Raw genomic sequence first — 24,474 nt, forward strand, 5'->3', positions numbered from 1 at the left:
TCAACCCTTCTTTGGAAAGAAACCCACCTAGTTTTGACAGGAGCTAAAAATTGAGTCGTCAGAGAAATATTAGGACATATTTTCAATCATTTTCGTGCCGAAAGCGAGTCAAGAGGTCAGTTTTATATTGAGACCTTACGCTTGCTGAAAGCAGAGAATGTTTTTCCCTGCCAGGACCTGATGCAATCCATTCAAGCCAACAAGTTTGGAGAGAATGTTGAGTTCAATCAATTCAGAACGTCGAGATGGAGCCCAACTCACTCCAGGTATTTCGCTCTCCTCCGCTCCTCCGCTCCCAGCACCCCCCCGCGCCCCCCAGCCCCCCCCAACTCACCCACACCTTTACACCCACCCACACCCCCCACAAACTTTTCACCAAACTTTTACCCTCTACATCCCCCCCAAAAAAATTTTTATTGTTTAAAAAAAAAACAAACCCTGCACTGATCATACATACATAATGTAATTTTGCCGCCTCTGGAGGGGAGGTGGGGAGGGGGAGGTCTGGGAAGGGGAACCCGGAGTGGGTTTGTTTCTTAATATTATTTTATTTTATTTTAAGGGAGGCAGAAATGTTGTGAGCTCTTACGATTCCCCCCCCCCCACACACACACCCACCCACCCTGTGTTATATATCTGTGGGTTCGTCTGCATTGAGTGTGGATGTCTGTGTGTAAATCTGTCTGGGAAGAGATGTTTGTATTCTCCTGGCTACATTATTTATTTGGTGCCTTTTTTCCCCCCCTGCAGTGGGTCGGCTCACCGTGTGGCTTGCACGGACCTTACATTTTCTACAAGGCTTTTCAATTCCACCTTGAAGGCAGACCAAGAATTTTGTCCCTTGGCGACTTTTTCTTTGTAAGATGTACGCCAAAGGATCCGATTTGCATCGCGGAGCTCCAGCTGTTATGGGAAGAACGGACCAGCCGGCAACTTTTATCCAGCTCTAAACTTTATTTCCTTCCCGAAGACACTCCCCAGGGCAGAAATAGCGACCATGGCGAGGTGGTAAACCGGTCTCTCCCTTTCTTCTTTCTTTCTTCTTCTTATTTTTCTCCCCTAGTAATGCTTATTACTGGGCAAGCTTGAAAATACTGTATTCACTTCTGCAGGCGAGCTGGATCGACTCCTTTTTTTTTTTTTTTTTTTTTAAAGGGGTAGCGCCACTAGCTGGGGCTCGAGTATTTTGCCATTGTCAGAGTTTGGCTGTCAGCTTTACAAAGAGGATCCAACTGATTTTAGTCAAGATCAGATAACTTGTTCGAGAAGGATTTTGTTCAAGGGTGTGTGTGTGTGTGTGTGTGCGCGCGCGCGCGTGTGATCGGTCTCTTACTGCTGCTTGAACATCACATGCTATATGTGTGTGTGTGTGTGTGTGTGTGTGTGTGTGTGTGTGTGTGTGTGTGTGTGATTTTTTGCCTTTTGAAAATTCACCTTCATGTCTGGCTTGGTCGGGGCTGGCTAGGTTTTCTTTCGGTGGGTTTCGATATTGTTCACGTTTTTTTTTTTTTAAAGTAAGTATTTGATATGTTTAAAGAGGGCGGAAATTACGAAATGGAGGCAGAATGAGATCAAAAGCTATTGAGTTGGCAAAGACGTGTTGAATAAAGTGATAAATGACAGGTACTGGAATAATACATTCAAATAACTTGCAGATCTGCCCGGGCGGATTTCAAAGCGGTCGTGTAACCGGCACAAACACGTTAAGCATTAACAACTATCTCTCGCCCACTCCCCCTCCTTCCCGTCCCCCCTCCCCGCCCCACCAAGCCATTTGATGTTCTAGTTTTCAATTACTCCACGCAAAGTGGACGTCTCCCAGCGCGATCTTTTTTTTTAAGGGTGTGTGGGACGGGGTGGGGGGGTAAGGGACACGGGGGGAGGGCCGAGGGGTGTGTGTGAGCTCCCTCGCCCACTGTCCTGCGGGTCCGGGTCCCGGGTGCCCAGACTGCGCTCCGGGGGGAGGGCGGGGAGGGACCCAGCCTCCCGGCACGTTTCTGGGCGGCCGCGGGGGCGCTCGCCGCGCTCCGGGGGAGGACGCCGGAGGTGAGCCCGCTGTCACCGGGCTCCCGGACAGCCTCCTCCCTCGGGCTGTGTCGTTCTCTTGTGTGACCCTCAGTTCTGCGCGTACCCCATGTCAGCCGTCCGACCTCGGCGCCGTGGTACCCACTGTGGGTGGTGGTGGTTGAGAGGTGGAGGGTAGGGGCTGGTGGGGGGGGGGAACGGACTATTTTGGGGAGTCGGTGCCCAGGGCGCAGCGGAAGAGGGAGGGCGCCCCGCCGCCTGGTTAGGCTTTTGTGTTGCCAAGGCGAGAGCCGGGGAACCAAACTCAGACTTTTTGAGGGCAGCTAGCTCGGTGCCAGGCTCGCGAGCTTTCGAGGTAGGTCTGAGGATCTTTTTGTTAAATGAATGATCACCCCCCCTCCACCCCACCCTCCCCTTGAACTCATCCTGGTGCTAGGAGCTGCCAGTCTTTGCAGCATTTCTGGATCCGGCGGAGTTGAGGGCACTTTTGGCCTCCGCCAGCTCACTCCCTCTCCCCGGGATCCTATTACCCGTCAGGTTTCTGCCTGTTAATTACTGGAGTTCGTCAAAAATGCTCGCCCTCGAATCTGCCTTTTCGGAAATAAGCCCCTCCCACCTCCCCCGCACACACCCCTCCCCCGCCCTCCCTCCCTCCTTCCCTCCCTCCCTCCTTGCTTCCCCCCCCTCCACCTCCCGCTCCCTCCCTCACCGGGCAGCTTTGGGTTTTAAACATTCATATTTCCCAGCGACCGCCTGCGATTGTACAAAGGTGTTGTTTGGAAATACTGTGAAAAATCCTGCAGCCTACCAACAGGTTGAGCTCTTTCCCCTTCCCAAGGTCTCGCTGGGCCCCCTCCCCCCGACCCAACTTTCCTGCGCAGCTGTCTTCCTCCCCCCCACCTTCCCCTCCTCCTCCCGATTTCTTATTATTTGCTTTTCAAATTTATTACTTCAACATGGCCTGTGATCTGGAAAAGGGAAGGATTAAATATCCAGAAAAGAGCTGGTGCCTAATAGACTTCTGACTAAACCCAGGAGGAAATTATTCAGTATTTTATGGGATATTTTGTGGTCACTTTTTTTTTTTTTTGGAAAATTGAAATGGGAATATGGTTTTTTTTTTTTCCCTACAGACCTCGTGTTGACCCCCACTGGGTCCAGTTTAATTTTTGTTGCTCCCATTCTGATTTAAGAATAAAAGCTATGTTCGCCGGAGATTGTATCTACTAGAACTATGAACAGTGAATAGATATATTTTTAAATACACGATCTCTTTTTAATTGTTCATTACGGGGAATTGGAAGTGAACCATTGTAACGATCTGTATATTTCGTCACTGCTATGAGCCATACCTGGGAAAATTAATCTTGCCATTTAAAAGTAAACTCTAGGGCTTTGGGGGAGGGAGATAGCTCTATTTATAATCCTCAGCTGCATATACATCGTCTAATATTATGCATGATTTGTTTTTTAATGCTAACATGGCTGGTAATTAGCTGTATGATTATACTTGTATATTTCATTAGGACTTTGGCTGATGTCATTGTGAATTATTCAGCCATATTAAAACAATTTTCAATTGAGATAATGACACGCCTCAAAATTATGCAAATACAGGCTGCATTGTGCAAAATAATTATGACAAATGTAAAGCAGGTAGAAAGTTTCCCAATGCAGATCGGTTTTCCACTCTGGTGATGTCATTTTCCCCCTGGCCTAAGTTAGTCATTCATTAGCAGAAGAGCAGCAGCCCTCTCCTCTGGAGGTGAGGTACCAGAAACCAGCCTTTACCGTTGGCACCTACAGGGGGTGACAGGGCTCTCTCATTAAGAAATTTGCTTTGTTTTCACTCTCTCTGTTAACTTGTTTATGTGCATTGAAATGATTTTTATTATTGATTTTTGAAGAGTTCTGAATGATGCGTTTGCAATGTGGAACTGAAACAGAAAGGTTTCTCCGTGATATGCAGTGTTTCTTGGAGAAAATGTTCAGCATATTTAATCAGCCAATGCAGTGTATTTTAAGTAAGCAAATGGAGGTTAATAATTTCTTGATTGAGCTGACATCAGCATCCATTTCAAAAGGACAGCCAGGACTCAGTATGCTTTTTTTGGTTTTTATAAGACTCATTTTGCCCTTTTTTTTTTTTTTATGATTTCTTGAAATGTAAAAGACGTCAGTTCTAAAAGCAGGAAAATGATCATTGTCCAAGTTTAGAAATAGCGTCCCTGTGTGGTTTGCCATGATTTGCAGAAGGTTTTTTTTTTGAATTATTTTCTCATTGATCCTCGCAATCATTGGAGGAGGATGAGGAAGCAGGATTTTGTATACCCATCTCACAGATAGGGTCATAGACTTGGAAAGGTTATGTGGCTTGTCAAAGGTTGCTAGGAAGCCCCCATCCCTCTTTTAACTTTAAGGTTGTTTCTACCCCAAACCCAATGAAATCTATCTTGGAAATCAGAGTCTGAATTAATCACATTTTGATTCTAGAAGCATGAACTGAGGTGGACAGCCCCTTGTGTAATCCGCTTTGCCAAAGGTCAACAGATATTTAGGTAGTAAAATAACCATTCTTAGTCCATAAACTTCTAGGCAATTGTATACTAGTAATACTTTAATATTATTTTAATATTATTTAAATAATCATTAACCATGCATTAATGTTGATTAGTCTTAAATAGTCTTCATGCTCATGGTAGTGATTTGTATGCTTATATACACTACCAACATCATCTATTTCCTGTGCTGGCAAGGGCAACAAATGTTCCATAAAGAGGTTTATTATGAATGAGCTTACTTGACCTTAAACAATCCTAAATTATTTGAGCCTCAGTGTCTTCAGCTGTAAAATGGGAACAATCCTAAGCATGACTGAATTGTTGTGAATATCATATCAAGAGGCATTATATAGGTAAATGTGCGTTATAATGTAAAGTGCTTAAATAAATGTAAGGGAGTTATGATTATAGTAGTGGTTGTTCCACACCCTGTTATCTTTATAAACAATACTGAAGCATAACAACTTTTATGTCTATGTGGAAGTAGTTTATGTCTTAAAAGACCATGCAAGTGAGTAGCAGGTCCACGTGCAAGGAGTTAAGTGTCTGTAGTAATTACCCAGTTGCCACATGGAGCCAGTAGCTCTTCAGAGAAGGAAAATGGCAAAGTAGGCAAGTAATTGGTTCTGTTACTGGGTCACATCCGATTACATTCATTTTCAAATTGCCAACCGCTTAATCTATTGGCCATATACTCTCTTAAAATAGATGGATGAGCAAGCTTGGAATTTAGCCCAACCAGCAAGGGTCTGGCTTATACCCAGTGGTTTGCTGGTTATCTGGAACTGTGACTGGATGGCTGAGACTAATAATGTCAAGTAGTCAAGAGCCGACATTATTGGGTGTCACAGATTCTAGCATGCATTCAAGATTTCTAGTAACAGTTACTTATAACCACCTAAATCTACCATGATTTAACTTATCACCAGTATACCATCCATTATAAACCATAAATAAACATCCAGTTAAAGGTTGATTTTAAAAAACCATATTCTTGCAGTCATTGAGAGTAACTCAGTTGGAATCTCTGGGATTGGGCTCAGGATTCTAAGTTTTAAACATTTTGAACTAGTTGTATGATTTGGGGTAAGTCTGAAATCTTCCTCCAGACCTCAGTTTTCTCATCTGTAAAATGGAAATGCAATATTTTCTTGGATGAGTTTAAAGATTAAATGAGTTCATACATGAAAAGTGGACATAACAGAAGTTGACTCGCAGTATATACTTCATCAATGATGGATTGGCTTTACCATCATCATCATCATCATTATCATCATCATCATTATTATTGTGATTGTTTTCAGTGAAGTTGGAACTTACTGAAGAAAGCTTTCCCTGTGAGAGGATAGTGGCTGGCTTAGTTTGCTACAATATGCAGCCTTCCAGGTTCCTTCGACTCAGACTGTTGTTCCTCTGTATTTGGGGCTTATCTGTGTAACCAAAATAGCTTCTGAAGAATTTAAATTTTGCTGCTGAGGTATGTTGACAACTGGATCAGCAGGATATTTTTTTAAATTACTTGAGTTGATCATATCTAGGCTCAGCCAGACTGGTTTTGGACTCTAGGATGTGCTGGCTTAACCTTGCTTATCTCTTACATATAGTTGGTTTTTAGTTTGTATCCATAAGTTGAGGTTTTAGAGATTTTTGAGACACCTTAACTGACTTGCTGATTTTGGACTTGGCTTTAACTTTTCTGAACCTCAGTTTCTTTATCTGTACAATGGATTTAGTGATCTCTATTATATGGGGATAATGATTCATGCTAAGAATGAAAAAGCTTTGGCATCTAACCTAGTATCTGTAAGAACTCAACAGTTGCAATTGTATGCATGATTATGTCTTGGTAGTAAACATTTAAAACTCATTTTTACCCTCTGCCTGACAAGGTTTACAGAATAGGATAAGAATGAAAGAATGACACAGAATTCATTAAATGGTGACAAAGGTTAGCCAACTAAGGCCTTCAGGGCTAAATCTAGGCTGAAGTCTGTTTCTGTAAATAAAGTTTTATTGGAATGTAGCCACACTCATTTGTTTGTGCATTGTTTATAGCTCTTATGCTACAGCAGCAGAGTTAGTAGTTTTTGATCATTAACATATGACCAGTAAAGTGGCAATGATTACTGTGTGGACTGAATACAGAAAATGTTTGCTGACCTTTGGCCCACAGAGGTGATCTGAAAAAAGGTTCATGATTGTGTATCTGTTTCTTTCCTTCCCCCCTCCCACCTAACTCTTCTGGCTCTTTCTGTTCCTCCTCTTCATCCCCTTTTGGGGGAGGGATTGAACCCATGACACACATGCTGAGCACAAGCTCTACCATTGAACTGTAGCTTTCTACCTTGGGTTTAGAGCAGTATTAATAATAAAGAAAATATCCAGGCACCAGTGGCTATGCCCTGTAATACTAGCTACACAAGAAGCTGAGGAGGAAGATAAAGGTTTGATGTCATCAAAGGCAGGAAAGTCCATGAGGAATCTTATCTCCAGTTAACCAGCAAAAATCTAGAAATGGAATTGTGGCTCAAGTGGTAGAGCATCAGCCTTGAGTTATAAAGCTTAAGCCCTGAGTTTGAGATCCAGAACCTAAAAAAAATTAGAGGAAATACAAAATATTATGTCACTGGTATTTATATATACAAAGTATTATTTCAGTATGATATCTAGGATGTTAAAATTTGAGAATGAGCAAAATATATATTGAAATATATTTTGATGGCTAAATCCAAACACTAGTGAATACTAATGCTGCCTATCTTGAGTTAATAAAAACAAAAAAGCTACTTGTTGAGTGCTAATGGTGTGTTCAGCATGCTGCTAGGTAAAGAGATAGATGCAAAACAGTTGGTGATTTGGCCCTTTTTCTTAAGAAGTTTATCAATCTTAATAAAAGAGATGACATCAACACATGTTTAAAAGGGCAAAACAATATCAGATGCTATGTAATGTGTGTGTAAAGTGTGCTGACAATACAAGTGAGATATATGTGTGCATGTATATATATACATATATATGTATATATTCAAAGCTTACAATTGACATATTAGAACAAAATCCCATAATTCCTCAGAGGTTGATTCACAGCCTTGTATCCTGCCTTATAGTAAAGTTACCTGACTTCTTTTTGCTTTGCCTTGCTCTGTTTACCTATGGCCCCAGAGTAGTCAGTGAGTACTGAATGCCTTCCCAATATAGTTAGATATCTTTGTGCCCACAGTCTGTCTTCTTGAAGCTTAGCCCAGTTGCTTTCTGCCAGAGGGCAAATGATGAGTCACTTGCCTGTGGACTTGCCCTACTACCCCTCACATACTTTTCTTTCTCTTCAAAAATGCTTATCCTTTTTGTACCATGGAATGTGAAAACATGTGAACTAGTGCTTTTAGTACACCTCACCAAGCAAATGAACCAATTATTGGGGAGTGAGTGGGCAGGCACCATCTTTATAATTACTTTTCCATTTACTAGCAATCAGATTACTAACATGGGGGCTTTGGGGGTGGCAACCTGTGAAATGTAGACTTCTGCAAAGAAGAGTCACTACTAACCTGAATTTTGATTGGTTTATTCATAGACACCACAGTATATTTCAGCCTAACAGTCTTAGCTAGTTTAATAGACTCAAAATTGTAAGCAATTAAAACCTCTCTTGACATTTAGATTGTCAGGCACATGCTAAGGAAATGTTATTTTTTTATGAAGTACAAGAGTCCACACATGTAAATACTTAGCTATTAATTATTAATAAAGCACACCATTGTTCATAGTGGCACCTAGTGATACATGACTCCAGCTCATTTATCAAAGTCTAGTTTTAACCAATATCCAGAATATAATTGCTCAAATCAAATGCATTTGCTTGTCATTTTTTTTATAGCCAGAGTGTTTGGATATTTGCCATCTTCTCCTCAGAATAATATTGTAGCTAATGATTCCTTCGTTGGCTTGGCTTTTAAAGAAATTTAAAGCAAATTTATCGATTGCTGGCTTAAGGATGCATTCGCCTCTCAGAGGTGTAGTCATGGATTCCTGTGTTCCTAACAGAATCTGCTCCTGTGCCCTTGTGCAAGGATAAGTATTTCCAGGCCATTACTGTTATCGTTAGTTACCCTTTCTGTCTCACTGGAGATTAGAACTTGGGCTTTGGCCTTCAGAGTGCCTCACTCCCATGCAGGACTGGCAGCATCAGTATCGACAACACATTTCAAACATGCAGAGGATGATAATGATAGAAAGGGTGCTTTAGAATCATGCTAATGACATCCATCTCCAGCACACACTTTTGTAAATTAATTCTGCCTTTAAAATGAGATGCACTGTTAGCAGCGTTAAAGATGGATATTTGACATTTATCACGCAGACTAAGACGGCTGGTTTAATCATGTGAATTTTCTTTAGGCACTTTGGGGCTGTGTACAGACACAGGGGCAGATATCCTTGGGCACAAGACCCTCGACAACATAGTCCCATCTCCAATCCTTGTGCCCCAGTAAGAAAAATAGGTGGCAGAGGCCACATGTTGCTAGTTAATCTAGTGACCCCATAAACACTATCTCCCCTTTTTTCTCATGACTCCGAACACACAGGGCTGTGCAACACCCTCTTTTCTTTACATTGAGCTACAAAGCCTGATCAGTGGCACTAAACATTAAACTCTTGTCTTTGAGAATAATAGGCTTTGCTTTCTACACCCTCAAGCATGTTGAGCTACTGTGCAAGCTGGAAAATAAAAATGTTCTAATTGTGTCTTTTAAATAAGCATAGGAGTGAATTAATTAGACCATATTTTGTCTTTAGTTGCTTAGTTACACAATAGTATTCCTGAGCACGAGTAAGATAAATTGCCTCTTTTTTTGTGCTGCTTGTCCCTTAATCATAATTACTGTATTGCTTAGGAGAGTAAAGCATACATAGATTTTTGAATTTTTTATTAATAGTCAAAATATGCATATGATATATAAAGTATATGCTGTTCAACCTGTTTTATATGCTTTTATGTGGGAAGAAGTTTTATTGTGGTGGTAACATTTGCATTAGTTGCTCAAAGATGTAGTTCTGGGAAATACATAATTGAAATGTTTTTGAATTGCTTTTTCTGGCCTTTTCAATCTTATTCAAAATAATAGTGCCTCCAGTCCTAGAACAGTCATTCTCATTTGATTTAACATCTTTCTTTTACTGCATACGAGGAGCCCAGTTTTAACCCTACAGCGCCTAGAGGAGGCTCAGTGATTCATAGGTCTCAAAAATTGTGTTTTCGGGGTTTTCTTTTTAGCTTATGTTGTAGGGGTTTGGAGGCAAAGAAATGAGAAGAGTACCCACATTCTTGGCCAGCACGGTGATGCCCTTCGCCCTGAGCACACTCTCTTATTTCTGGGAGAAGGTGCCAGGGTTTGCAATGGCAAAAGTCGGTACGCAGACTTCTGTGCTTGCTTTCTGGGGGCTTGCAAAATGGGATGTTGTTACCAGAACTTTGAGCTTCCAGTTTCTCCTACCTCGTCCCCGTCCCCACCTCCCCCCATGCCCAAGCCTCCACCAAAGAGGGCAGTGAGAAGAAAGACAGCTTGATATAGTTATTGAACAATAGAAGAGTCTGGTTTAAGATCCAGGATGCATGCTTGGTGAACGTATGTGAAAACTGACCCCATTGTTCTGTTGTGTTTGAAAAGCAAGTAAATTATTTACAGATATTTGCTAATTAAAGCACATGTTGTTTCACCAGCACAAAAGAACACAGTATAACTGGAGACAAAGAACTGAGTGCACATAATTTAAGCTCAATAATTCCATGTCTTCTTTTTTTAGGAGGAAATACCTTTTAAAAATATGTTTATATAAGCTGTGGGGGCTATAGGGAGGGAGTGGATCACTCACTAACTTTCAGTTATAAGATCAAGTCTGGGATCTCACAGATGGATCATTGGTTAGTAAATTATACTGTATTATATGTTTGGAATTTGTTAAAGAATAGCTCTTATATGTTCTCATTGACCCCTCCCCTCCATGGTAACTATGTGAGGTCAGAGGTGTTACTGAACATTTCAAAATATATCAAATCATCACACTGTACATCTTACATACATATACATATATAATTTTATTTGCAATGTACCTCAAGTCTGGAGAAAATACAAAGATAATACATGTTCATATGCATATATACATACAGGCATTAAGTGTGTGTGTGTGTGTGTGTGTGTGTGTGTGTGTGTGTGTGTGTGTGTGTTGTTGCATTACCCCTCCTCAGGAGGCTTGGATGCTACAGAGATAACAGGCCAAGTCACCCCTGAGCTGGTTGTCACCAGGTTGCCTTAGGCTCTCTATGGAATGTTAGATGGAAGCAGTTTTGACAGAATATTGTTTTCCCTTTGCTTGCTATTATCCAGTTGGAGTTCTGTTCAGAATACCATTAGAAATAAAGCAAGCTGTAAGGGACATTCTAATGTGAGATGAAAAAGATATTTTTTATACTGAGTGTATTTAAAATGTAATTTTAATACACTTTACTATAACTTGATAAATATCCACGCTAAAAATTTAGAAGTTGAAACTAACATTTAAAAAAAAAAAAGAAAGAAAGCAAATTGGTAACATATTGTATCAGGGAATACAAATGTCCTCACTCACATAACATTTTTAGGCTTTTCTAAATGGTACTCATCCTAGGTGTAGAGTTAGTTAATTTGTTCTACTGTGACTACCCAACTTTAGCTGGTCAGAAATTTGCATTATGAGGTAAAGAGGCTGATGGTAGAAGACAAAGGTCAAGAAGTGAAAGTCACCAATAATGTTTCTCAGACCTGCTACTGTCTGAAGTAATGGCCTACTCTTGGTGAAATTGATCCCTCTGGCTGTGCTATCCATAGACATTTTTGGTTTAGGTGAACTTGTCTGCAGTCCTTTGGTATTGTTAGTAAACTAATCCAGAAGATTACCCTAAGTTTTTTTTTGTTTTGTTGAGGTTCAAGTCTAATTTGCATGGATATTTTGATAGATATAGAATAGAATAGAATAGAATAGAATAGAATAGAATAGAATAGAATAGAATAGAATAGAATAGAATATACAAGGTTGAACACAATGGTTCTATCTCCCTATATTTCACAGATGTACATCCTAAACCTAGAATGTTCACATCTTATATACATACTCAGAGCTAACAAGTGATTGATGTAGATCTAGATAGAACCCAAGGCCCCCTAATACAACAGTTTGGTCAACTACTTTGGGGAAGGGACTGCTCTCTTAAAATAGATAGTTGTATCACATTAGCATGTTCAGGGCAGGTCATATCAGTGTTATCTTACACCAATGATGGTGTCCCTAAAGAACAATACTTTAAAAAAATAATTATGAAATCACTAATGGAGAGTGTGGACTTTATTTAGATGAGAAGATAGGGATCAGAAGGCCAGTGGCTTTGCAGAAATGAGGCTTCATATTCAGGATTCCTAGCTGGACCTCACCTTCATTCCCACACTCTTTCCTGAAATTCAGAGAACCCTCTGGTAGGGATACTTATATTGGCCTAACATAAAGTTTATCCAAAGGTAGCAATCTTGGTGAAATGGGATTGTAATTTCTGCTAACATCTGGTGCTTATTGTGGCTTGCTCCATTCATCCAGAAGTGTTTATGGAATGCCTACTGTGTGTTCAGTTGTTTGTGCTAGAGATAAAATAATAAACAGTAACTAGTAGGGAGGCAGACATTTTCCGTTCCCATAGAGCTTAGCTTCTATTTCAAGGAACAAGAAGCAATTTGTGTGGGATGCCTGTGGCTCACACCTATAATCCTAGCTACTCAGGAGGCTGAGATGTGAAGAGGTTTGAAGCCAACTCCAGCAGGAACGTCTGTGATATTCTTATCTCCAGTTAGCCACCAGAAAACCAGAAGTGGTGCTGTGGCTCAAAGTGTCTCAGAGACAGAACCCAGGCTCTGAGTTCAAGCCCCATGACCAGCCAAAAATAATTTTAGAAAAAGGAAAAGAAGCAATTTGTTTGGTTTGTCTAAAATGGGTATTAAACTATCTCCATACATCTTAGTGTTGGAATCATGTTCATACTTCCTTCTAGAATATTCTCCTCTCCCTTCTCTATGTGTACACAAGCCAGAGAGAAACTTCAGTTTTCTCTTTTCCCAAACCATATAATTTCATCCACAGTGTTTTCAGTGAAGTCAATCTCAATACATTTTCCATTCTTAGAACTGTTATGGGTCAGGCATTGTATGTGTACTAATATGTAAATTAAATATAATAGAATACATAGTCCTTGAAGATATTCTGTAAGGATAAATCCATCTCTTATAATGATGGGGCTGAACCAGGAGGCTAAGTAGCTCACCTGAGTCACATGTAAGTGAGACTCAGACAGGATTGAAATGAAGCTCTCCCCAATTTCATCAACAGGTGCTGTTCATGGGTGCCTCCTGATAACTTTCTTTTTTTTTTTGGTCGGCTGTGGGGCTTGAACTCTGGGCCTGCTCCTGATAACTTTCTATAACTGTAGAATATACTTGGCTTGAAATTTGGGACTTTGATTATACCCTGACCTACTCTTTATGTGAGCCTCTAGTAACTTAGAGCCAAATTACTAGTTGACTATTACATGTCAATGGTAATACGGTGCACCTGTGTCATAAAATTAAAAGGACTCCTTGGAGCCCAGTAGGGGTGTCTTTCTCACATTTCAGAGGCCAGGAGTCTTTACCTCAACACCTCTAAAGTAACATAGCCTTATATGTCAAAGCCCAGTGATGGGCCCTGGAAGAACCAAGTGGAAATCCAAGCAGATCCTGCCCCGGAGCTTGGAGAGAACGCATATTTAATCAAATTATTTTCTTAAAGGATCTGTTCTGTGGTAAGGTCAGAGTGATGAAAGGAAAACACAGGTATCGATGACAGAGTATCTGGTCATCTTGGGAAGGTCTGGGAAGTCACTTTGAAAGAAATAACATTTGAGTTAATGTCTCAATGCATTATGGATTATAGATTGGGAAGAGCCTTCTATACAAGACATGATGGCTTTTGGTCTGGGACTGACCTTATGAATCCCATGATCAGGTGCCTCCTGGTGCCCTTTGAAGACATCTATTGTTGTGAATATCATTACATTGTTTGGCTATGAAAACAGTAGAAGACTAGGAAAATCAAGGCCCCTGTACCAGATGTAGCTTGTGGCCTGTCTTTGCAAATAGTTTTATTAGCCACACCCAGTTGTTTACAAATAGAGTTGTTGCAAATAATGTTTTCTTTGCCATACTCGGTTGTTTACAAAGGTTTCTTGCCATTTTCACACTGTATGGCGACAGAGACTAGCTGACACACAGACCCTAAAATACTTGCTATCTGGTCTTCTATAGAAAATGTTTGCCGATTCCTGGTTTAAAACAGTGCTATTAAAGTTAATTGTAACACTAGGTGCTGACAACTTTCTACGTGGCCTTTTATTCCTCACAACTCTAAGCCATGTGGAAAGTTCTGCTGTCAACTCCTTTTTGCAGAAGCATCAGCTGAGCAGGGAGGTAAATTGTCCAGCTCTCCAGCTTTATTCCTCAGGTGAATGGCAAAGAGAGGCTAAATGGGAACTCAAAGTGTCTCAATTCCAAAGAACAGAAAATGCCGATGGCAGAAATGTTATGCTGGCCTGGTTCCAAGTACAGGAAGCAGGTGACATCAGAAAAAGGGGATCAAATTAGTTGAAGTTCCACTCTAGGAAGTGAGGCAGCCCAACAGCAGTATCCATCTCTCAAGGGCCTATTCAAAACTGCTTCCTTACCAAACACCATGGTTCACTCCTGTATTCCTGGCACTCGAGTTTGGGGTAAGAGGATTGCAACCTGGACTCTGTGGGAGTGCCAGGCTTGCCTGGAGTACGCAGAGAGACTCTGTCTCAAAATAAAACAAAAAACTTTTTTTTTCCTTTAAAAATCTACCTCCTCACATGAGGTGAGGAAGGGGCAGGACTCTGGAGAATTGACTAGGCTGTGCTGGTAAGACCAGTGATGAAGGCATCCAGTTCTGGGAGACAATATGATGTTTGCGGGGAATCTGGGAACTGAATGCCTTTTTTGAGGTGCATCTTACAGCGTATTATTCTTGAAGTCTTATCATTGCCAGGCAGGAATGTCTACCAATATAAGCTGTCAAATCTTTTCCGTTTTTTGAGAGAATCCAGGAATCCAGGTTTTTGTGTCATTTTAGTTGGCTACTTGATCCAATTCTTAAAATACTCTACATAGGCCAAAGAAAATGTCTTCAGTCCAGATGTAGCCCACAGGCTACCACCTTGCAAAACTTTGGACTATTACACTTTTTTATAATGTTCTCATATTTGGCCCAGTTTATGTAATTAAAGCAAGAGTGCCAGGTCTGCACACCTGTAATATTCACACTCAGGAGGCAAAAGCAGGAGGATTGAGAGTACTAGGCCCACTTTTGAGCTACACAACCAGCACTTATCTCAGAAATTCAAGGGTTAGAGACATAACTCAATGGAAGAACCTTTGCACAAGATCCTGGGTTCCATCCCTAGTACTGAAGGTGGGGGAGGAACCAACTAAAACAACAACAGAAAACACAGAAGGAACCGCTTAGTCTTTTTTTGTGTGTGTGTGAAAATACTGTGCAGAGGGTTTACAATTACATGGGCAAGATAATGAGTACATTTCTTATCAAGCATTGTAGCCTCCTCCTTTGTTTCCCCTTCCCATCCTCCACGCCCCCACCGAATCCTCCTCTTCCCCCCTCCCCCACAAAAGTTGGAAAGTTCATTTTTTGACATAATGACTTGTACATATCATTGTTGCAATGGGTCCCCCTGTATCCCTGTTTTAATGATTTGTTTTTTCCCTTCCCCTCCACAAATTATACCAACATCATATACAGTGAAAGCAGGGGGGATACCGTGGGGGAGGGACATACAAAGCAACAAAGAAATCATCTTATAAATATGTTAGAAACAATCGCATGAAAGAAAAAAAAAACATTTGAATACTTCTCTTAGGGTTCATTTCCCTAACATCAACTTATCTGACCATTTCTGCTTGACTCAGACATTTACTAGTTATTCCAAATAAGGGAAACCATGGGACCTATGTTTCTTTGGGCCTGGCTTACTTCACTTAATATAATTTTTTCCAAGTCTTTCCATTTACTAACAAATGGGGCAATGTCATTCTTTCTGATGGAGGCATATATATATATATATATATATATATATATATATATAACACATTTTCTTGATCCATTCATCTACTGAGGGGCAACTGGGTTGGGAACCTGTTAGTCTTAAAGAAGCAACTGAGAAAGGGTGGGATCAGCACAAAATTTAAAGCATCATGCTATTCTCAGTAGGCAAGTTCCAGTGTTTAGAAAGATGGTAGGAACAGATGCTCAAAAGAGCTTGAGACCCACATTTAGGTGTAAGGAAGGGTCCAGAAACTGGGATGTGAAGGAATATATGCGTGTACAGCTGGCCACAGCTGAAATCTGGAAAAGTATCTGGAAAAGAAGAGCATGTGGTAAAAGGGGCCATAAAATACAAGAGCTTTCATGGGTAGAAACATCTAATTCATTGAGTGAGATGGGAAAATCCTTGACAGAAAGCCAGTCATGGCCAAGTAGGAAGGAATCATAGTAATGTATATGGGTTGATTTGGTAAGAGAACATAGATTTAGAGAAAAGCAAGACTATGCTGACAAATAATTTCACATCTGTGTAATTGTAATTCTCTTTCTAGCTATAATATATATGCTTATTGTGGAAGTCTGGTGGAATAAAGTGTGATTATTTATTCTGCCAGTCAGTACCTGTGGGTCATCTTGACCAACTTGCTTCCTCTTCTTGGACTCTTAGTTTCTTATCTGTGAAATGGGTTAATATGGCTGGATGAATGAGATATACAGTGTATTGGGATCCAAGCCAGGAACTGGCTTATCCCAGGCCCCTAGTCTATGTCACTTAACCACACTGCTCTTTTTAGTTAAGGACCAAATCCTAGCTTTTGAAGTCTGCCATGGTGCTAGGCAACATGTTACTAGCTCCTTTATAAGTAATTTATTAGTTGAGTCATTGGGCCATTGTTTGAAAAAGAATAACTAAGAAAACCACCATTTTAAATAAGACTTAAGCTTCCTGGTTTTTGGTCTCTCTCAAGAGTTTTATTAAGTACAAAGTTTTTGATCCATGGTTGAGGTTTTCGGTGACAGTGAAGGGGACACGTTCAAACCCATTCTGTTCTGGCCCATTGAACTCTTAAAGGATCTGCCCTGGGCATCTGTGCCATCAGCCACAACAAAATAAAATGAGATGGGAAGATGATGGACTTAAGGGACAAAACCTGCATTCCAGATGTTCTTCCTCAATATGGCAAATGCAATTCAGACCTGTTGCTCCTCCCTATCCCTAACAGATGATACAACCACCAGAAAGCCTGGTGCTGATGTGCTGAATGTACATACATTGAATTTACTTTAAATTTGCCCTCTTTTTCCTCCCTTAAAAAAAAGAGAAGTCTCTCCTGTTTTTTACCCTTAAAACATTCCTAATTTCAAAATTGGTTGCATTTCCTAAGTGCTTCCTCTTCCTCCTCCTCTATGGCGGTAGTGGTGGCGTGGGGGAAGACGTATATTCCAGTTTTCAGTCTTTCCAAGATAACAAACACATCCAGCAAAAGGATGTAAAGGGAAGGGTCCCAGCCAAATGTCTGGGAGATCTTAGAAAATGAATCTTCAAAATAGAGACTGCCTGCTGGGCCATTAAATCCTTTTGCTTTGGGTTAATCCCATAGTGTATATCAGTTTACTAGAATTCAGATGGAAACATTGCTGCAGTACTGTCTCCTCACCAGATCCTTCCAAAATACATGGCTTATGAATACAGAACCTAATTGAATTTTCTATGTCTTAAGTGAAGTAATCTGTTCCATCCTTGTTTCTTGTGAATATTCTCCATAATAGTCTAATTGTGTTTTGTGCTCCTAAGGGCTGAATATGTGTTCAGCAACAATGGATTGGGTTGTAAAATAAGCATCTCTGACTCAGGGCAGGCCAAAAGAAGGTTCTAGTAAACCCACCAAGGATATTTTCTAATGCAAATTGTATGACTCACAGAAAATGGTAGTGCCTTTTAAAATTATCAACAGGCTCTGCTTTTTAAAATAAGTATTATTCTTCCTTTTCAGTATAGATCCTTTCTTCCATATTTTTGATGTTATTAGATCAGTAATTCAATAGACAGCCAAGCAGGTGTTCAGATCATGCCTGACCCTAGCATTCTTTAGGTGACCTCTTAAAGTAACAGACTGAAAGCATTCTTACTGTGTCAAATACTGAGATTTCTCAGTTGTCTTAATTTTTTTTTGTTGGGAGGAGGATTTAAAAGCTTTTTTTTTTGTCTTTTCCCCTGTTCTTTTCTTTTTAGCAAAAAGAAACCTTGCTTGAACTTTGGCCATGATTATTGTACAGTTGTGTGTTTGTAGAAATTGTAGATTGTGTATTCTGGCTGGTCAGCCGTGCCCGGAGTTCTTAGAAAATGATTCTTGAGGGTGGAAAGAGGAAAAGAGACATGAGGTTTATGAAGTTTGGAATTATTCTGAGGTAGCCTAGGGCAACATAGTACAGTATTGCCATTGAAAATGGTAACTTCCTTCCTTCCTTCCTTCCTTCCTTCCTTCCTTCCTTCCTTCCTTTCTTTCCTTTTTTCTTTCTTTCTTTCTTCCTTTCATTCTTTCTTTCTGTGATGGTGGTTTGAACTCAGTGCCTCATGCTTGCAGAAAGGCACTCTGCCATTGGAGCTATACCCTTTCTGCTTATAGAAAATGTTTCCTGAAGGCTGATTTCTGACCACCATCCTATCTCTTGCATGGATTACAGTTGCAAACTCTCACATCCAGTTTGTGTTTTGAAATACTAACTTTATTGCCTAGAATGGCATCACACCTCTATCCTCTTATTTCTCCCTCTAGCATAGCTGGGATTACAGGCTTGATTCACCTCCTGGCTCTAATTTAACTAGAGGGGTGTTTTGTGGGGTTTTTTTGGTTTTGTTTTGTTGTTTGACTCCAACCTTTTATTAAATTAAGTCCATTCACTATTTATTAGTATACACAAAGAAAAGAATAAGATTATTCCCTTTCTCTCTAGTTGCTTGTAAAACATGCAAGTTAGTTGTACTTGACAATATTATATTTTACTTTGCCCTTTTCATCTTGAAAGGCATATTTACATTGGTAAATAGTTCCTGGAAGTGCCTGTGAATGTCCCCAAAATAAAACATCTCTTGAACATGCAGCTGATTTGAGACTTAGGAAGTTGCATGAAGCATTTTTCTATTGGCTTGTCACCCTCTCGGCAGAAAGTAATCTACTTTCCAGGCATAGCTGAAAGTAGTCGTTAGCATCTTATTTCATAGATGTTATTTCCTTGTTGTACAATGGTGTGTAAGTAAATGGGTCCCATGCTGAAGTTTGGTGTATTAGTGATCTATTAGTGTTGCATAACAAATGGCTCCTATTGTAGTATCTTAGAGCAGTTTTTATTCTCTGTAACTCTGGGTCATGGTTCTGAAAGTGGCTGAGTTCTGGTGTCTTGGGGTTGTCTCTCAAAGCTGTAATTAAAGTTTCAGCCTGGGCTGCTGTCACCTCAAAGCTCTGTTGGGGAGGGACTCTTCCCAAGCTCATGCCCCTACTTGATGACAGGTCTCAGGCCTGTGGAGCTATTGGTACTGGTGTACCTCAATCCCTTGGTGTGACACACCAGCTCCTCAATGAGGCAGTCTCTCTCAGAATGTAGAGCCAAGTGAGAGCCATAGTCTAACCTAACCTGAGAAGTAGTATCTGATTCTGCCTTATTCTGTTTGTTAGAAGTGAGACATTGTTTCTAATCTGTCACCAAGAAGAAGTTATGGCAGACTGTGGATAGAAGAACTTGAGGAATCTTTGGGGGCCATCTTACAGGGGGGCCTACTACAATCAACAATAGAGCCCATCAATGTAGTGGAAAGCTCATCTAATGAACATTGACTGTATTCTTATTCTGTCTTTCTTTTCTTGTTTTTTCTTTCTCCCCTTTTATTATTATGCAGTCTCCTTGGGCAGTTCTTCCAAAGCACCTCCTCTCTCTTCTGGGCATATAATTACAGATGACATACACAGTAGACAGCAGATTGCTTTAATCTTTTAAGGATTTGTTAGTCTTACAGCATGTCAACAAGCCATATTGAGCCTTTTTAAACCTAATGTCTTGATCAATGAATTTGGAGAGTTTTGCCAGAAAGGCCATTGTGTCTGGGATGATGATAAATCCGCAGAAAGAAAGAGTGGGAGGGACCTGTAGCTAGTCCAAACAGGCTTCTTACTGCATACGAAAACAAAAATGTTTCGTGCATACATAGCTCAGGTGGGGCATTAAATCAAGTTGTCTTTTAAAGAAAATCTTAAGAACCTGATTTGTCTTTTCACTGAGCCTTTCCTAGCTGCCCTTGGACCTTAGTCATATGTCAGGAGAGCAGCTGGCCTGCCAACTTTTAAATTCTGTGGAAATGAGCTGTTTCATGGGCAAACCGATCTATTTCTCTTTTCGGAAGGAGACAGCGTGGTGTTCAACAAAGTGCTCAAAAGACATATATAGGTAAAGGCTTGAGGAAAAGTGCTTGTGGTCGGTTTGGAATAATGGAAATGGATTCATGACATAGTGTTCATGTTAAACCTAATATGAATTTAGAGAAAAAGGGCTGGGACTCAAATTGAAGTGTGTACCTCAACTACAAAATGTATTGTGGATGGGGCATGTTGTCTGCTTTAGCTTTTGTGTGTGTGTGTGTGTCTTTGAATTGGACAGTGTACCACATGCCTTTGTATGCTGAATTGCCTTTGCCAAGAATTTTCCCTGACCATTCAACTATCCTTCATTCTATTCTTGTATCTCTTCTAGTTCCTTTGCTTCCAATTTTGTTTACCATCTGGTACTTTTCTCCTCTTTCTCTCCCCCAATTTATACATACGAACCTAACCATGGCCATCAGTAAAATAGGAAGTCTTTTTGGTCTCCTTTATTCCTAGCTGTAATACCAGTGCTTAGCACCTAGTTGATGCTCAGTATTTGTTGGATGAATACAATTGTTCACAACTACTTCCCCTTATATAAATGATATTTAGCTAAGGCCTGACTGTTTACTGTCCATCTTCCCCATTAGACTGGTATTGCATGACTCAGAGACTTGCTCTGTAACGCTTCCTCTTGCTAAGCATAGCTAAGGGTAGATGTTTAGAGCATAGTAGAAGAGCACTGCAAAGTAAGTAATATTCATTTCCCAAGTAAGACTCAGTTCAGTGCCTGGTACATAGCAAAGAGTCCAGACTAGTTAACTGGATCAGATTGAATTGAGTTGGAGAAAGGACTAGAACAAAATCTCTCCTGACAGGGTTGGATGAAGCTTGGCTTGTGAATGTCTTAAGGGTACAAGGATGGCATCTTCAGGATTTCATTCTGTGACTGTTTTGTCAGAGTGGCCAGTAGCATTCATTCACTCCTTCGTTCATTTATTCCCAAGCTCTACCATGAAGATATTGGGCATGGAAAGCCAAATATGTTTTCCACCCCACCTTTAGGAAGTTTATTTTGGGAAACCTAGGCTTTATTCTTTGGTTTTTAAACCTTCCTGAGGTTGCAAAAGAGTTGGAATTAGATGGTTACAGTTGCTTGAGTCCACCCTCTGTTGCTTCTCCCTCACACACAGTCTTTGAACAGGAGTAGAAAGGTCACCAACTGTGGTTGCAAATTGGCTCTTGCGTTAATCCTGGCTCATTCAAAAAAACACTCAATATTTTTCCAAACGGAGTGTTGGGCTTTTGATTGAAGCCTGAATCATTTGCAATGGCAGAATATCTCACTAGTAGAGGAAAAGCTAAAACTTAAAAATACAAAGCCCCTTGAAGTAATCCAATATAGGATAATTACATTATTAAATAAAGCTGTGGGTCTCAAATTATTCCACTGCCATTGTACATGTGACGATAATAATGTGAACTGTGCTAAGTGAACAGAGGAAAAGAAAAGTTTAACAGAGGGAGCATGGCTAAAATCAGATGTTTATGTTTAAATGGGCTACACAAAAGAGGAAGATTTCCTTAGTTTCTGCATGAAGGTGTTGTGAATGGTATTTCAGTGATGTGAATTCTGTTTTCCTTATTAATGACAATAGTATATGAAAACTCATGACAGATGACCAATATAAGCTTTAGTAATTTGGCTGTCTTATACCATGATCATAGGCCAACAAGGACAAGACTTTTTGTTTTGTGAGTCGTTATACAGCATTGACCCAGCTGAACTGGGTACCTGAGTATGAGGGTCCAGTGCTTGCAAATTGTACTTTAAAAAAACAAAACCAGGAGTTGTAAAAGTAATAGTTTAGAGTCATTAGTGTGATAGAACAGCTGGATTGTGTGGTGATTGAGTCTGGGTTTATTGTTATTGTTTTTGTTTGTAGAGAGTGTCCTTACAGGTAGTTAAATTGAGTTGTAACACTGGAATTGGGTTCATTTATTTTGTGTGTGTGTGTGCGTGTGTGTGTGTGTGTGTGTTGGTCCTGGAGATTAAACCCAGGGCCTGGGCATTGTGCCTAAGCTTTTTTGCTCAAGGCTAGTGATCTACCACTTAAGCCACAGCTCCCCTTCTGGCTTTGTAATGGTTAATTGGAGTTAAACCTGTCCAGGCTGGCTTTGAGAGATGATCCCCAGATCTCAGCCTCTTGAGTAGCTAGGATTACAGGCGTGAGCCACCAGCACTTAGCCTTCATTTATCATCTTTTGTTCATGTTTTAGTGGCCAGAGCTAAGTATTTGAGTGCCAAGCTAGCTCTTCCTATGACAACCTGAAACTAGTTTTAAAGCATAGACTGTGGAGTGAACACCCAATTAATCTGGCCAAATGTAGCCAAATCTTCTTTATGTATCAAATGCTTTCCTGTTTAGAGAGCAAATATCTAGGACACTGCAACATAATTTCTTGTTCTGGGTGTACATTGTCTTTAATTTTAGGAAAGTAAAAAGGATTGTGTATGTTCTGTTTAAGAGAAAACAAAAAGATCTGGGTGTTAATGAGAGGATATTTTGGGGGCTTTTTTTTGGAAATGGTTTCTTGGTCCAGGAAGCAGGCTATAGCCTAACAGGTTTTAGATTAGCATGTATTAAAAATGTATTTAGGAACATAAAATATTTAGGATTTTTGAATGACTTGTTTGAGACACAAACGCTGTTGGCCATCCCATGAAGGATGGTCACATTACATCTGACAACTCATGCCTTAGAGCTGTCTTCTGTTTGCTTACTCCCTCTAATTGTGCCAGGATAGATTTCCAGAATTTATTAGGCCATGGGCTTCACCCAAATGTCTAACAACATGGACGGGAAAGGTTGGAAGAGGAGGGGCTAGCTAAGGAAATTGGAACTCAATGCACTTATGAACCTCCATGGCAAAAGTGTTTTATCACATTAAATCTTAGTATACTTAATAAATGATCTTTTCTGGTTCAACAGAAATTTCTTCATTTTTTAAACTAGCAGACAAATGTATATTCTGAGTCTGACTAGTAGAATTTGTTTTCATAATGATGAACTTAAATTATGAAAGCTAGCAATGAAAATCACTTTTGTTGTTAAATGAGTGTAAATCCAAACCATCTTACAGAATTGGCAGATGGAGAAAGTTCAGTTATCATAGGGTAATGAGTAGAGTAGTGTATGAATATTGACCAAAAGGACTTAAGAGGCTATTCCCTCAGAAAAAGATGGAGTTATAAAGCTTGTATCCAGATCCACTTCAGTTTTCTCATTTTTGAAAGGGGCATAAGAACACATACCTACTTAAGAGTCCTTTTTAGGGACTTGAAATACTGTCTGCTACTTCCATAGATTACTTCTGAATCAAGTCTAACATCTCAGTGTAGCTTTAAGAATGGAAGGGAACGTGAAGCTGAGAGATTCTTAATGGTCTCCAGCTCAACTTTCCTGCTGGATACCCAGAAGCTACACATTTGTTCCCAAAGAATTAAGAAGAGATAAGGTCACCTCCAGTTCAGAGGAGACAATTGAACACCACTCTCCCATGAGCCTTTAGTCCCTCATTTACCATAGAAGAGATACTATATGATCATGAAAATAGCTATTAGTATATAATCATAGAAATAGCCATCATTTCTTGGATGCCTATTCTGTGTTGATTATTGTACCATAGCCATTGCAATATCCTAACTATGCCATTCATTTTTTTAGATGAAAACGTGGAAATTCTCAAAGTTCACATGGACATTAAATGCAGTAGAGCTACAATTGGCACTTGGGTCCATGAGACCGTTATGTCTTAGTCTCCCCTAACATGGAACAGCAGAGTTGGTGCACCATGACTGTTGTATGCTTTAGCCCCAGCATGATCCTGCCTTGAGACCATTAGTGGCTCACACCTATAATCCTGTGTAGTCAGGAAGTTGAGATGTAGATTGTGGGTTGAAGCCAGCCCAAGCAGGAAAGTCTCTGTGATTCTTATCTCTATATAAGGAGCAAAAAGCCACAAGTGGAACTTTCGCTCAAGAGGTAGAGCACTAGCCCTGAGTGAAAAAGTCAAAGGACAGTGCCTAGGCTCTGAATTCAAGCCCCAGTACTGCACTTCCTCTTCCCCACTTCCCATAAAAGTTTTTCAATCTAGGTGTTCACTATGGAAGGCCAAATTCTGCAATAAAGATTTAACTACAAGCCACAAGTAATAAAAACAGTAATTCCCAGTGTAGGAACCAACATAGCATTGATAACTTTTTCTTTTGCTTCTTAAGGACATTAAAAACAATGACTATTACTAGCATCCTCATTTCCGAGGAGGAAGAGGATACTGTA

General features: G+C 40.2%; 1 protein-coding gene across 1 annotated transcript in view; it reads left to right on the forward strand.

The window, feature by feature from the left end:
* The first annotated feature begins 200 nt into the window (after positions 1-200).
* Arid5b (AT-rich interaction domain 5B) overlaps positions 201-24,474 on the forward strand; it is a 183,836-nt gene continuing 159,562 nt past the window's right edge. Inside the window, 2 exon segments of the mRNA XM_042696278.1 lie at positions 201-266; positions 751-1,005. Of these exon segments, the coding sequence (XP_042552212.1) occupies positions 246-266; positions 751-1,005 (276 nt within the window). The 5' untranslated portion in view covers positions 201-245.

This window comes from Dipodomys spectabilis, unplaced genomic scaffold (assembly GCF_019054845.1).
Source record: "Dipodomys spectabilis isolate Male_0828 unplaced genomic scaffold, ASM1905484v1 ptg000207l, whole genome shotgun sequence".
Lineage (NCBI taxonomy): Eukaryota > Metazoa > Chordata > Mammalia > Rodentia > Heteromyidae > Dipodomys > Dipodomys spectabilis.